Source organism: Benincasa hispida, chromosome 11 (assembly GCF_027475165.1).
Source record: "Benincasa hispida cultivar pf3 chromosome 11, pf3_genome.v1.1, whole genome shotgun sequence".
In the NCBI taxonomy this organism is placed as follows: Eukaryota; Viridiplantae; Streptophyta; class Magnoliopsida; order Cucurbitales; family Cucurbitaceae; genus Benincasa; species Benincasa hispida.
In genome coordinates this window covers 41,355,351-41,370,158 of record NC_143488.1, presented here as the reverse complement: position 1 = coordinate 41,370,158, position 14,808 = coordinate 41,355,351, and the positions used below count along the sequence as shown (strand labels likewise).

The 14,808-nt window shown below is 35.2% G+C and overlaps 1 protein-coding gene across 2 annotated transcripts; it reads left to right on the top strand.

Moving 5' to 3' along the window:
- The first annotated feature begins 1,528 nt into the window (after positions 1-1,528).
- Positions 1,529-8,994, top strand: LOC120090190 (Regulator of chromosome condensation (RCC1) family with FYVE zinc finger domain-containing protein). 2 transcript variants are annotated; one of them, XM_039047723.2, is made up of 9 exons: positions 1,529-1,923; positions 2,417-2,503; positions 3,434-3,523; positions 3,607-3,693; positions 3,800-3,994; positions 4,557-6,635; positions 7,205-7,351; positions 7,459-7,880; positions 8,486-8,994. In XM_039047723.2, the coding sequence occupies exons 1-9, from the start codon at positions 1,873-1,875 to the stop codon at positions 8,604-8,606; spliced, it is 3,279 nt and encodes a 1,092-aa protein (XP_038903651.2). In that variant the 5' UTR covers positions 1,529-1,872; the 3' UTR covers positions 8,607-8,994. The 2 variants fall into 2 exon arrangements, with proteins under 2 accessions (XP_038903651.2, XP_090162817.1); XM_090306691.1 differs by lacking the exons at positions 7,459-7,880; positions 8,486-8,994 and adding an exon at positions 6,959-7,029 and having other exon boundaries at positions 7,205-7,344.
- Positions 8,995-14,808: the final 5,814 nt, after the last annotated feature.

Genomic DNA, 14,808 nt, shown 5'->3' with positions numbered 1-14,808 from the left:
AATAATCAAAATAATTAAATAAACAACATTCACCATGGCACAATTAAAGTCAATATGACTGAAATATCAAATATAGAGTATACCAGATATATCTAAAATTTTAATTATATGTAATTAAATTGTTACAAATAAATAATAAAATATTATAAGAACTAAATTATCAAAATGAACACAATTTAATTAATATTAATATAATGTTTGTATTGTCAATCTACTTCACATATTGTCAAATATATAAATATATATATATATAAATAAATAAATAAATAAATAAAGGAGCCAATTATAAAATTTGAAAATTTCATTATGTTCCACTATTATTTTTCCATTTATGGGCATAATTCTCGGATCCATTGTCCAACTTATGAATTAAAATTGTCATATCGGGCCTAACACAAGCTTTTTTAGGGAGAAAAAGTTGAAGTGTGGATGGAAACAACAAAAGGAAAGTTTATTTAATTATTGGATTTTTATTTTTAAATCAAAATATTCATCTTTTAGTTTTGTGTGTATTTTTTTGAAGTACACATCTTATAGTTTTGGAAACTTTAAAAAATTAAAAAAAAAACCATTTTCCTAAAATATTGCAAGTACCAACATCTTTTCCAAAATTGTAAAAAAAGAATATATATATACTCACTTTTATCTCAAAAGGATATATATATATATACTTCTCTCTGAAAAATGTATATACTTACACACAACTTTCAAAAACACATCCACATTTTTTTTAAAAAAAGAGAAAAATTTATATTTTACAAAAAAAAAAAAAAATACTTATTAAATTTGTTGTTTGATAATTACATTTCTCTTGTTTTTTTTCCTTTTTAGTACAACAAATGAGATATAGAAATTTGAATCTTCAACTTAAATGAATATAATATATGTCAATTACAATTGAATTATACTCAATTTGATTCATCTTTCTTCCAATTTTTTGTTATTATTAAATTATATTATACTTGTTAATTATTGTCGAGTTCTGCTCACTTTGATAATTCAATTTTTGTATTTCTCTTTACCCTTACCAAGTTAAATATGAATAATTTAGTGTAATTATTTTAAATAATAAAATTACTAAAAATATTTTTAAGTATAACAAAATTTTATTGTCTGCGATGGATAATCACCAATATATGTAAACAGTAATATTTTATTATATTTAGAAATGAATTGCTTCATTTTTCTTTATTTTAAAATAGTCCAATAATTTATATAGATTTTATTCTCTACCAAATATGTGTATATATATATATATTATTTCGATAAGATACATTTGAAAAAACAAAGACGAGAAAAGGACAAGACAGCACGTGGAAATATAAAACTAATAGTTTTTAACTGGAAAAAAATGCATGTAATGTGCTCTACACGTGCAGTTGGATTTTCAGTCCTTTTTTCTTTTCTCCCATTTTAATATTTATGTTTTATATTACTAAATCCTTTTTCTTCTAAAAATAAAATAAAATAATACTAAAAATAAAATAAAAAATAAAAGCTTCCCTCCTTTCTTCCTTCTTCCCCCATTTTCCACTCTACACAAATAACGAAGTGAATAAACTTCCCAAGACGGCTCAACAGTGAACAGATTCATTCATTCATTCCTCACAAATTTTTACTCAGAAAACACGAACCCCATTTCTTTAATTCCTTCAAAATTGCTTCTTTAATCAAACAAAACACACAAAACCCCTTTTCTTTACCTTCTTAGCAAAGCAAAAGAGCCAATTTCTTATGCACCCTTCATTTCATTTCAACACATTGTGTACTGTAAAGCTTTATTTTCTTCTTCTTTATTGTTGGTGAGCTCAGGAATTGCCTCTCTGGGTTGCTTTCCTTTTCTGTATGGAAACTGTTTGTTGAAAGGTCAAAATGGGTGAAGAATCTTTGTCAATAATTCTCCATGACAGAGCAGTGGAGCAGGTTTGTCTTCTATTTCTCTCTTGAAATATGATTTCCTCCTTTTGTTTCTTTGGGAGCGTTGAGGAAAACTGATTGCTCTTACTGACCTTATCTTTTGAAGAAACTTTGCATTCCCACTTTTTATTGAGTTCATTTCTCTTTTCAAATGATGAAATTTTGAGGAGCTCATGTGTTTATTTGGCTTACATTAGTCAATGGTCTAAAATGTATGTTTATAACAATATCTTTATCATTGTTTAATGCAAACAGTGTTGCTAAGTTGTGGATTCCATGTTCTTTCTCCTTCTTATTGTTAAATATAATGGATAGAGCTAATAAAAAAACCAACATATGGCAATGCCATTTGCCAAGTTTTGTTTTGAAGTATTTGGTATAATGTAAGCAAAACCATCTAATGCTTTATTGTTGCAAATGGAGCACAATAATCAAATTTGTAGAAGGCGCTGTTTTGTGTTCTCTCTATTAGAATATGATTTGAAGTTTCATTTTGCAGGCAATTCTGTCTATGAAGAAGGGTGCCTACCTTTTGAAGTCTAGGCATAGAGGCAAACCGAAATTTTACCCTTTCAGGCTTTCCATGGTAAGGATATTCAACATTAGTAGAGCCAGATAATTGGCTCGTGAGATTAGTCAAGATGTGAGCAAATTGATCCAGATAATAAAAAACCGATATATGACATGGAGAGTGCTTTTATGAAATGTGTGATCTGGCAGCATAGTTCATTTTTCTGTTTTCTTCTTAAAAACTAGATGAGATGCCATTCAGGAATCTACAGAAGCAGTTGAAAATTATGTAAAATTGCAACATTGTTTCACTTCTCTGTCAAAATCGTCATCTGGTTCAGCTCGTGGAGTTTCGGAAGTCTTGTGATTGTTAATGTGGGGAATTGTTGTTGATATTTTTATCTCACCATCATAGTTTCTTGTGCCATGTTACTTTTTTAAATGCAGAAGAAAAAAAAAAGCACTCACCATTTTTGATGAACTTGTTTGATTTCTCTGTTTTCTAGATCTTGTGCTGTTAAACATTTTGGTTCAGTGTATTTTAGTAGTGATAAGTTTATAGGTTCTTGAGCATCATTATAGTTCTCAACTTCTTACTTTACATTGTTTTGTACTTTTGTCCAAGTCTTTAACTTTGCGTATTCTAATGTCTGTTTAACAATAAAATATTGAACCAAACTTTGTTGCCAATGATGCTTTGGAAGTTACTTTTCAAATTATATATTTTTAAAGATTTTATAATTATTAAACAGAAGGAAAAAAAGTGCACACTTTTATTCTGTTGTTGGAAATGGATCCTCACTTGTTCAAATAAATAAAATCATAAACCTTCCTCTTTGACCCATCTTAAAACTTTTATCTTTTATATTTGTGATTATTTTTTATTTGCTGCTAAAGTATAATTGATTAAATACTTTTTTATACTGATTCTAATTTGTATGATACTCGGCATTAATGGTGAAATCAAACTTTTTTTTTAATAAAAAAATTATCTTCTTGATTTCAGGACGAGAAATTCTTGGTTTGGTATTCTGGAAACCAGGAAAAGCAATTGCGATTAAGCTCAGTTATGAAAATTATTCCCGGAAAGATGTTGGTAAGTATAAAAAACCCAATGCCTCTTAACTTGTGCATTTTAACATTTTTCTCTTTAGATTCATATTATTTCTATGGAATCAGCCAAGTCTTGTAAACCAATTACAACCCACAAAGAAGCTCGAATCCTTTTCGCTCATTTACGCTAATTGCGAGCGTTCACTTGTTCTGGTAAACTTGTTCTTCATGATTATAGGCTTTGTTGTTTGAGCTTTTGGCTGGTAAAGATAATGTTGATTGATTGCTTTTGTCTCTTCTCACTTCATCTGTTATGCAGACATGCAAAGACAAAGCACAGGCAGATTGTTGGTATTTGGGATTGAAATCTATAATATCAAGGAATCACCATCCAAGGCCATTAACTAGTTTAAAGGATCACAGAGGAACTGTATCTTGTGCCAATAGCCCTGCTGGCTTTATTAGAAGAAAGTACAATCTAGGACTTTTGGAGGACACTACAGACCTTCCGCAGGTTTTAGTTACCCAAGTCTTATACTTCCTTACTATAATATTTAAACTCGAAAATTTTTTTCATTGATCCACTTCACCTGAACGTGAAAGTGATACTCATTCTATCATTTATGATTGAAATAGTCCAATTCATACATGGGAAAGAAATATTAGTTCAAAGTCGAAGTTGCCATCTAATCAACACAGTACTTCATAATTTTCTGAAGGCAAGTTCTGACATAGTTGTCAAGAGAAGAGAACTTTTGTTGCTATTGAATCAAACTTATATTGTTATTTTGACGTTCCAAACGAAAATTGGCAGTCTATAATTGACATAAATATTTTGGGCCTGAAATAATTATTTGTTGGACAGTTCACTGCACTGTTACAACCATGATTAGTTGATGGGAAATGGGTAAAATTATACAACAATCAGTTTGTAATTTTTTGTTTATTCAATACTCTCCTATCCTTTATATTGAAGTACAAACTTTTTGTGAGATGTTTACGACTCAAATCTTTTGAAAAGTTTGTGTAATGTTTTTCTTGTGCTGCACTTCAACTAAAATGTACTATGCTTGAAGGTACGCAGCTTGTGTGGCAGTCCTACTCTTTCACTTTCAGAAAGATGCCTTTCTGATGGCTTATCTCATTCCTTTGATAGCTTCTATCCGTCGGATGGACAGAGTGAAGGGGATATCTCTGCTCGATGTACTCCGCTTGTTGAACCTGATGCACTTAATAGGGGATCATTAGATGAAACGATTCATGAAAAGAATGTGCTCAGTAGATTTGTTGCACCTGTTCATACATCCCCACGTATCGAAAGGAACAACATTCTAAAGGATGTCATGATTTGGGGAGAAGGTATAGAAGGCGGGCTGATTGGTGGTGGAACTGAAAGGTCAGCTAGCTATAAAGGAATGCTTGTGGATGCATTGTTACCAAAACTTCTAGAGTCTACTATGATGTTGGATGTGGAAAGCATATCGTTAGGAGGGAAACATGCTGCCCTGGTTACCAAGCATGGGGAAATTTTCAGTTGGGGTGAAGGGAAGTATGGTAGACTTGGGCATAAGATTAATATGGATTTCGACCATCCGAAACTAGTTGACTTGCTTAATGGGATCACAGCTAAATCTGTTGCATGTGGTGAATATCAGACATGTGCTCTGACAAATGCTGGAGAAGTTTATACATGGGGTGACAGCAGGTTCGGTGCCGATTTTGAATGTGAGCAGAAGAGTAGAAGTCAGTGGTTGCCTCAAAAACTTTCTGGTCCTCTGAATGGCATAAGCATATCCAATGTTGCTTGTGGAGACTGGCATATTGCAGTTGTTTCAGCTTGTGGGCGGTTATTTACATATGGAGATGGAACATTTGGAGCTCTTGGACATGGAAATCTTTTAAGCCTTTCTCAACCAAAAGAGGTTGAATCTTTAAACGGTTTGTTTGTAAAATCCGTTGCGTGTGGATCATGGCACACTGCTGCTATTGTTGATATCATGATTGACCGTTTCAAGTTCAAGAGTGCTGTTGGGAAATTATTTACATGGGGTGATGGTAAAAGAGGGAGGCTCGGCCATGTTGATAACGAGCGTAAGCTCTTACCAACATGTGTTGCCCCGCTCGTTGATTGTGATTTTGTCCAAGTTTCTTGTGGACGAATGTTGACTGTTGGGCTTACGAATCTGGGTAGAGTTTATACAATGGGAAGTTTAGAACCTGGACAGCTAGGAAATTTGGGTTCAAAGGATGTGTCAGTAGCCATAGTCGAAGCCGAAGGGAAGCTCAAAGAAGAGTTTGTCAAGGCCATATCATCAGGTTGCTATCATGTTGCCGCATTAACATCAACCGGACGTGTTTATACATGGGGAAATGGTGCACATGGACAATTAGGTTTGGGCGATTCCAAAGATAGGAATTTGCCTACTTTTGTTGAAGCTCTAGGAGACAAGCAGGTAGAAAGTATAGCATGTGGATCAAATTTCACAGCTGCAATCTGCTTGCACAGATCTATCACTTCAAGTGACCAATCTTCTTGTTATGGATGTAAATTGCCTTTTGGGTTTACGAGGAAGAAGCATAATTGCTATCACTGTGGACTCTATTTCTGCCGAATGTGCAGCAGTAAAAGGACTACAAATGCTGCTTTGGCGCCTGTTAAAACTAAAGCTTTCCGAGTTTGTAATCCATGCTTCAACAACTTACAGAGACGTATTCACTTGGATAGGTCACTAAAACAAGAAAATACAAGGACACAGAATTCATTGATGCAACAGAAAGCATCCGCTTTTGAAAGAGTAGATAAGAGAAGTATGAGTTCCAAGCATTCTCAACTGCTGTCACCTACAAAACAAAATATTGATGAAATGCAGTCTCATTGGAAATTCATAAACCAAGGGGAAAACCAACAGCATTTAGAACAACTTTCTTTTTCGTCCAGTGGAATACCAAGATGGGGACAAGTTTTGTGCCCGGCTTCGTTTAAAATGTGCAATCGTGAAAACACCAAAAGTCTCATTTCTCCATCTCAGAATCAAACACCTGTCAATGCTTTAGTTGATCTAAAATCTCCCAACTCAAGTGCCATTAGTCTTGATAGATTTTTGTATGGATCCAGTGAGAAGCTAAGTGAAGAAGTTCAGAGGCTAAGAACTGAGGTATTCTTATACGTGCTATCTTACGTCATTTCAATATTTCTGTACTCAGCCTATATGTGCATCTTGGTGCTGTTATTTGCGGCTTGTGATTCACTTATTCCATCGCTTGGTCTAATAATTTCAGATTCAATTCATACCTTGACCATGCAAATTTGTTCTTGCATCTACATGAACTGGCCAAGTTTCTTCCCTGAACTAACTGTCATTAGTATTTGTTAAGTTTTATTCTGTATTTCGATTCCAAAGTACTTAAGAGTTGAGATTTGACAACTCTTCAAGACATTCGTTTTTCAGCGATAAAGTCATGTCGTATTTGGATGCAGATGGAATATGATATGGTTATACCATCAAATTTGAAGGCTATAAACTGCAATTGTGCGGTGGGGATTAGTTTGTATGTCAATTTAAACTTGATTATAATTTTGTTGGTCTTCAGGTCAACTTTGGAAGTTTCTAACTTCCATTTGGGGTTAAACTTATTTCCAACAATGCAATTTCTTTCCGTTGCATTGTGTTTTGATGCTGTCATTGGAAAAATGGATTTTTCACTAAATTGTTTTATCGTAAAGGTGAAGAACCTCAAACTACAATGTCATGATGGAGACGAGAAGATGCAGAAATGTCAACAGAAGATTGAAGAAGCTTGGTCTGTTGCAAGGGAGGAAGCAGCCAAATGTAAGGCAGCAAAGGAGATCATAAAGGCTTTGGCTCTTAGGGTAATTTCTCTCATATCTTTCTTTATGTACTTTCGAACATAGATCATGCTATACACATTCATTTCCTAACCGGTTATCTGATCGGAAAACTGCTATCGTTTTAGCAGCTTCATACAATGTCGGAGAAGGTTAGTGGTCGAAAAGATGCAAAAGATGAAGTTGATGCAAATAAAACACATGTTACACCAGTATATTCAGATTCCCCAAACTTTGACCATTTTCAGCCCCCTTCTGCTGCAACTTCTTTACCCCCTGAGGTTCAATTGCCCAAAGACAGACTAATAGGTGATAGTTTATACAACTCTCCCATTGTCTTCTCTAATACATTCAAATCATCGTATGGGAGACATGCATTTCGTCACGTTAGTAAGTCGACAGATCCAGATGAGATTGCTAATCGAACGTCTGCGAAAAATGGAAGTACAAATTATTTGAAAGATGAATGGATGGAACAGTATGAAGCTGGTGTATATATTACATTTACAAGTCTACCAGGTGGGCACAAGGGGCTGAAGAGAGTGAGATTCAGGTATTTGTCATTTATTCATTTCAACTTATTATTTATGCTTAAAATGATTAACCTATTCAAGCTTTGACATAACATTGAAATATTAGAATTTCAGTTGACACAAAAGAAAGTCTATGAATTTTAAAAGATGTTGAATTGGTAGAAGATTTATTAGACAGAAAATTGAAAGTTCAATGACATTTTTTAAACTTTAAGGATATATTGCACAGAATATTGAAAGCAAGGAGACCTATTATATATTTTAACTTTAAGGATTTATTGATCAAGGAATAAACTTGTAATTTAACTCATTTTTTTTTGGCAAAGGGGCATGTTATTGGCCATTTTGTGTCAAATATTTAATATTGTACCAGTTTTTCGGCAGTTCAATAAGGTTGCAAAATTGGGTGATTACTTTCTAGAATCATTGGAGTGCAGTTGGGATAGGGAACAATGTTAATCTAATTTAAATAAATTTGTTATGTAACCGAAAACATTACTTGCTCTAACCCCAACACATTTGGTTATATCTAAGATTTCGATATGTGTGTGATTTAATTGCATCATACTGATATCTGTGTGTTATCAGATTAACTTAGCGTAGTTATCTGGTTTTGTGTTTGCAGTCGAAGAAGATTTTCGGAAAGGGAAGCAGAGAGATGGTGGGAAGAGAATCAAGTTATAGTATACCAAAAGTATGGCATTGAAGGATATACCAATTCAAATCATAGCCAGATGGAGGACTAAACAAATTTCACTTTTATGAGTTTTGTGTTAGTCAGTCAAAGAAGAGTTGTTTCACAGTAAATGAAATAACTCAAATAGAAAATTTTCACAAAGGAAGAACTAGTAATTACAAAAAGAATAAACATTCCTATGTTCAACACTCCCTCTCAAGTTGAATCGTAAATGTTAACTAAATCTAGCTTGGTTTTTAATGCATTGAAGATGTTCTTGAACAAAGCCTTGGTATGTATGTCTAGAATCGGCATCTTGATGAGTATGTAGTTAAGAGATATGCTTTTATTTTGAAGTTTTCTTTGATGAAATGTCGATCAATGTCTACATGTTAATGTGATCATGATAGATAGGGTCTTTAGCAGTACTTATTGTTGCATGGTTGTCAACAGACCTTCATTGGTTCTTCAGACGTGACTCAATTTTGATAAGATGCTTTTGCGGCATATTCCTTCACATATTCCTTGAGCAAGCGCCCTCAATTTGACTTCAGCACTACTCTTAGACACAATTGATTGCTTTTTACTTTTCAAAGTGATCAAATTTCTTCACACAAAGATATAATATCCAGTAACTGATCTTCTATCCACTTTTGAGCTTGTCCAATAAGCATCTATCAAGACTTCATCTTTTTTTTTTTTTGGATTTCTTGAAGTACAATCCTTCTCCATGAGGAATCCTACAAACAATTTGTATATTTTCTTTAATAGGATTGTTTATAAATTGATTAAAAAAACTTACTGCAATACAAAATTCAGATCAGTGTGAGTTAAGAAAATCAACTTCTGACAGAAGGAAATTACTGTTGCCTGCAAACCCCTAACAATCAAATGAAATTTATAATATTGAACTAACAACTACTACTACAATGATAGCAATAGTGGCAAGTTCGAGTCGATCTACATGGAAGCATTAGCATGAGTTTTTTGTAGAGCTAAATGACCAATTAGAGTGGTAAATAGGGAGGAGGGGTGGGGGAGGGGGGAGGTTGGTGTGAATAGTATGATAAGTGTGAAAAAAAAAAGCAACAGGTAAATGTAACTTAGAATTGGATTTATTTAGTTTCAAGGGCAAGGGGGATTCTTATATAATTTCAATCATCGATTTCTGTTAATTGAACATGCATTCAATTTATGCATGCAAAGCGACTTACTTAACCTAACCTAACTCAACGACATTACAGGCAGCCGAACTGTTCAATTAAACTAAGCAAGCGCCCTAATTAATAATTAAAGCAAAACCCTAATTAGACTACATGCCTTAAGTCCTATTGGATACTATAATGGCCATATAGCATTAAGAACATGTGCATTAAGGTTAAGGGTTCCATTGTGTGATTAACCAATTGTGTAGCCTAACCAATTAATCAATTATCTTTGAACCTAGTTAAAATATGCATTCTAGGTTAGCCATAAAACACATAATTAACTAACTGCTACTTAGGTGATTATAACTAGACATTCGAGTGCGAACATGACGTAGCTATAAATTAATTAGCAAGGGAAACACACATCTATGAGGGATAGACACACATAAATAAATATTTAGAAATTAAATAAGATTCAAAGAAATACAAAAAAAGATGCAATCAGTTTAATCAATAGAAAATATCACAAAATTTACATAAGTTTTGCTCACTAACTAGATAAAATTCTTATTGCATTGATTCATAGACAAAACAAGAGGGAGAAGTTCCAATCTAAGATTACAATCCAAAAGAATGTAAAAACACAACCTAATGAAGTTGGAAAGATAGAAGAAGAAGAAGGAAATCAGGCTCCACTCCGACCTCCATCCGATCCACCATGAAAAAACCTTAAAAGAGAGAAGAGATCATTTATAGTAATCGAGGGAGCACCACGGTGTTGGACACCCTTATCAGAGTGCCTGCCCTTAGCACGATAGTGTTCACATGTGCGCAAGCACTCTTCCCTTTTGTCAATATCTAGAGTGCTGCGGTGCTCTCGCCTTAATGGGCATTCTATCTTTGGCCACAACGCATAGTGATATGGTCTTTTATCGTCCCCTGCAAAAGACTAAAAATCAAATAAACTTATAATACCGAATCCTACTCTTATTACTACGATGGCGTAGCAACAGTGGTAAGTTCGGGTCGACCTGCAGGGAAGCACTAGTATGAATTTTTTGTTAAACCAAGTGATTAAGAGCGATAAATGGGAGGGGGAGGGCTGGTGTGGATAGTAATAAGTGTGCAAGAAAAATAAAAGCCAGGAAAAATAACAACTCTTTGGCTTAAGTTGTTTTATATATAAACTTTACAAAACCCTAAACTTAACTTAACAACTTGAGACTCTTAATCATAAAAACTCGTAATAACAAAATTAAGTCAGGAAGTGCGGCTGTAGTGTGACAGACTTTGACCTTAACAGCACCCTGGAACTTCTCTCTTTCACTACCTAAGAAGAAAAACATAAAAGAAAAGAATGTGTTTCAAGAAACTCAGTGAGTGGTAAATATCTTATAGGGTCTCTTTCAACCCAAGAGACAAATAGCTCATCAACATATCACATAACGAGGTTAATACTCAAACCTCAAGCTTGAACGAGTCTGTTCCCTGTTTTACCTACACACAATAGACAATTAAACATATTCCTCTTCTTACTATGTGCACATAGATTTTCTTTCCTATGGGCTAAAAAACTAGACCGTTGGTCCTCTGATCGTCCAATATAAGGTTCTTTTCATAGGCTCAGGAACTAGGTCCAACGACCCCCTGACCATCCCGTGCGTTTCTGCCACAGGCCCAAAAACTAGGTCTTCTGATCCTATGGCCATCTTGTGCCGCATATTCTCATCATGATAATGAGCTATACATACGTCCATAACTATAAAATTCACAAGAATCCATTAAAGAATACCACTCGCAGTTTACTAGTGGAGGTTCCCTCTTTCTAAGCTTTCTGGTTTTTTGGTTCCCTCTGGAATCTCGAGCATGCACTTAGCCCAATGTTAGCTTATAAACTCATGTTTAGGGCTAGAATAATCTTACCATACCTTTTTGGCCCTAAACTTAGCATACTAACTCCAACTGACATGAAAATAGACCTCGAATTGCCTTAGGATAGCTGTGGACACATGGTAGCCCTCCTGAGCACCAGTTGGTTGTATGGTTGCTTTCCCAGGCTAGTTGGACACACCTTTCATTGAGTCCTCCTAAATTGCATTGATTTATCCTAAAGATTTTATTTCAATTGGAATTTGGTTGGTCCATCCTGTTGGGCGCATGGTCTAACTCCTCACCTCACTTTAGACTCAGTTGGGCACATGGACCTCCTCATGGACGCATGGTTGTCCCCTCCAACGCATAGTATCTCCCTGAGAACCCTAATTCTTTCAAACTCTCTTTCATTTGGAGTTTCTTTTGAGGGAATTTGAGTTGTGAGCTGAAATGAAGCTCCCACGGGTATTTATAGGCATTCAAGAGTGTCCTTGTCATTACTCTCATGCGTTCAACGTATGACACCTAGTGTACGTAGGAAATTTATGTGTCAGCACCATGCAATGCCCAATGTAACACTCTTGACACCTATTTGCATAAGAAGTTTTGGTGTCCTCACCATGCATAGGCCAACGCATGGCCAACCTTAAGGTGTAATTATGAACCTTTTGTATATATTCTATTATGCACCCATCTCATCCTTGGCTCAGTCAAGACTTCAATTGGTTGAGCCACGTACCCCATTTTGCTGTCAATCCGACCTTGCTCCCAAAGTTCTCAAGTTAACGCATGGTAACATATGTTGGGCGCATGGTTGCCTCACCATGACCTCATATGCATCCAACTTCACCTCTTATGTGCCTATGTGGTGTTCATCTCATGGTTCCCTAGGTTTGGATGTGGTTTCCTAACTATGCTACCAACTTGTCTTCTATCTCACAACATAGCTTTATTCTTTAGCTCATAGAAAAGGTATGTGATAACTTGTAGAAATACAAGCTATTTATACTGCTTTATTTAGATATTGCGGCAAAAAGAAAGAAAAGTTGTGTCTATAGTATAGAAATTGGCTAAGAAATGCGAGAATTATAAAATGTCATCAATACACCCACTGACACCATTGCGATGGTAGAATAGAATGTTTCAATTCTGTTTTGTAGGAAATCAGTCATTGCATGCATTCATGGCTCAAAGATAAAATGAACAACGTATCTACGTCACATTGCGCCCATCAATCAAGAATGAGAAAATGATCAACGAAATGACGGCGCATACGACTATTGATCAAGAACTTAGCGATCAACACAATTTCAACCGCATGCGGTAATAAAAAACAACGCCGCATGCGGCGATAGATCGAAGATGTAAAGAACAACGTAATTGCAGAGGGTTTTGACGAGTGTACAACTGTCAGTTGTGCATTTCTGACGGGATTGATTGCATAACAGAAGGAATATTCACTCTGACATTTCAGGAACTACCTTAACCATAAAGTGGGGACCTCAATGCAAAGAGTCAAGCTTCGCCTATAATAGCTTCTGCAAATTCAATGAAAGACATACTTGAATACATAGAGATGTGTATATACTGATTCTGAGAGGACTGGTCTGAGCGACTATCCAGAGTAGATCCGGGAAGAACCACGAGACAAGACTGAGAGGTGAGTCTCTAGGCAAAGAATCCTTCCAATCCCCGTAACTGAAGCTCTGTACGGAAGTCACTTCTACCGGGAAAGCAAACCTAAGAGGGAAGCTTTCCTCTCCACCACCTTCACACGCCGACAAGCATAATCTACATTCAGATCTGTGTCAAGACGTTGACACTCTTTCTGTATTTGTTTCTTATCTCTATTTCATCACTTGTATTCATCTTCTTAATCTTTCATTCACACTATGTATCTGACGCTTAATCTTAGTATTAAATGTTATGATCATTACCATTATCATCTCTTTGTCTATTTCTGTTCATCCATAATCCATTTTCTCCATGATGTTTCCCTAATTCCCGAGGTAATTAGCAAGAATTAAGCAAGTAAGTTAATTTGTGTTAAGGAAATGATTATGTTTAGTTAAAGCATGCTCGATGGCATCTTCACCTGTGAGAGCAGAAGTGAAAATGTTATTCCGCCTATCGAGAGAGGTTTGGAAGAATGCGTTAGCTAAAGCGAGAAGTACTTCTAGAGATGGAAGCAACCTTGCGTTCATCACGTTCATCCTTGTTTCACCATAGAGATATGGGAATGCGGCCGATCACCGAGAGGTGTACGCCAAGGGAAAGCAGAACCTTAGTTGCATCTTTAACGCAATTAACAAACTTGCGATGTTTTTACTATCTATTCTTTCTCTTTCTGCTTCATCCATAAAAACTTGCCATCGCATACCACGATCCTTTATATAACTTCACAGTTAGTCTCGACCTCAGTATCATGTATCATGTATCTTGTATCTTGTATCTTATATCATATTGTTTAGGATTTTACTTGTTAACACAATTTTATTTTATCGCAATTTACTTTCCTGTATAAACCCAATTCTTTATTCATTGTAAAAATCGGTCGCATGTATCACAAAAGTAACGCATTAACGAAAACAATCCCTATGTTCGACCTTGGATTATTCTGAGAAACTTGTGTTGGAATTATACTTGGTTTCAGCGCAAGAAAACTTGTGACATGCATTACTCTATAGCATACTACAAGCATATCATTAACAACACATATATTTAGACGTATTATCGCATAAAGTGTGCATAAGCAATAACACAGCATAACATTCCATTTTTAGCGTTACAAGTTTATGCAACACACTCCATCTCTATGTCGTCAAGTTTATGGCGCCGTTGCCGGGGACATGAGCTTGTTGTTCATTCATTCATATTCATACTTGTTCACATGCTGTAAGATATAAAAACATCGTGTCAAGTTTATGGCACCATTGCCGAGGATTGGTAACGATTAGTGTTGAATACTTTTGTGGTATTTTGCAGGACAGATCTCTTTGTACTGGCTGTTTATCGCGAATAGCAGTCTGACGGTTTATGAGTACTGGAATTGTTCCAGAAATTCTAAGCTGACCAGAGATCAGGTGTATTTTTTGCGCAAGAGCACATTAGGACCAAGTTAGGCGAAGAGGAAACATGGCAGATAATAACAAGGTACCCGAAGGAAATCAAGAGGTGAACCGTCTAGCACAAGACCTTGTATCTTGCTGCTGAAAATAACATCCCAATGAGGAACTATACGACACCGAATTT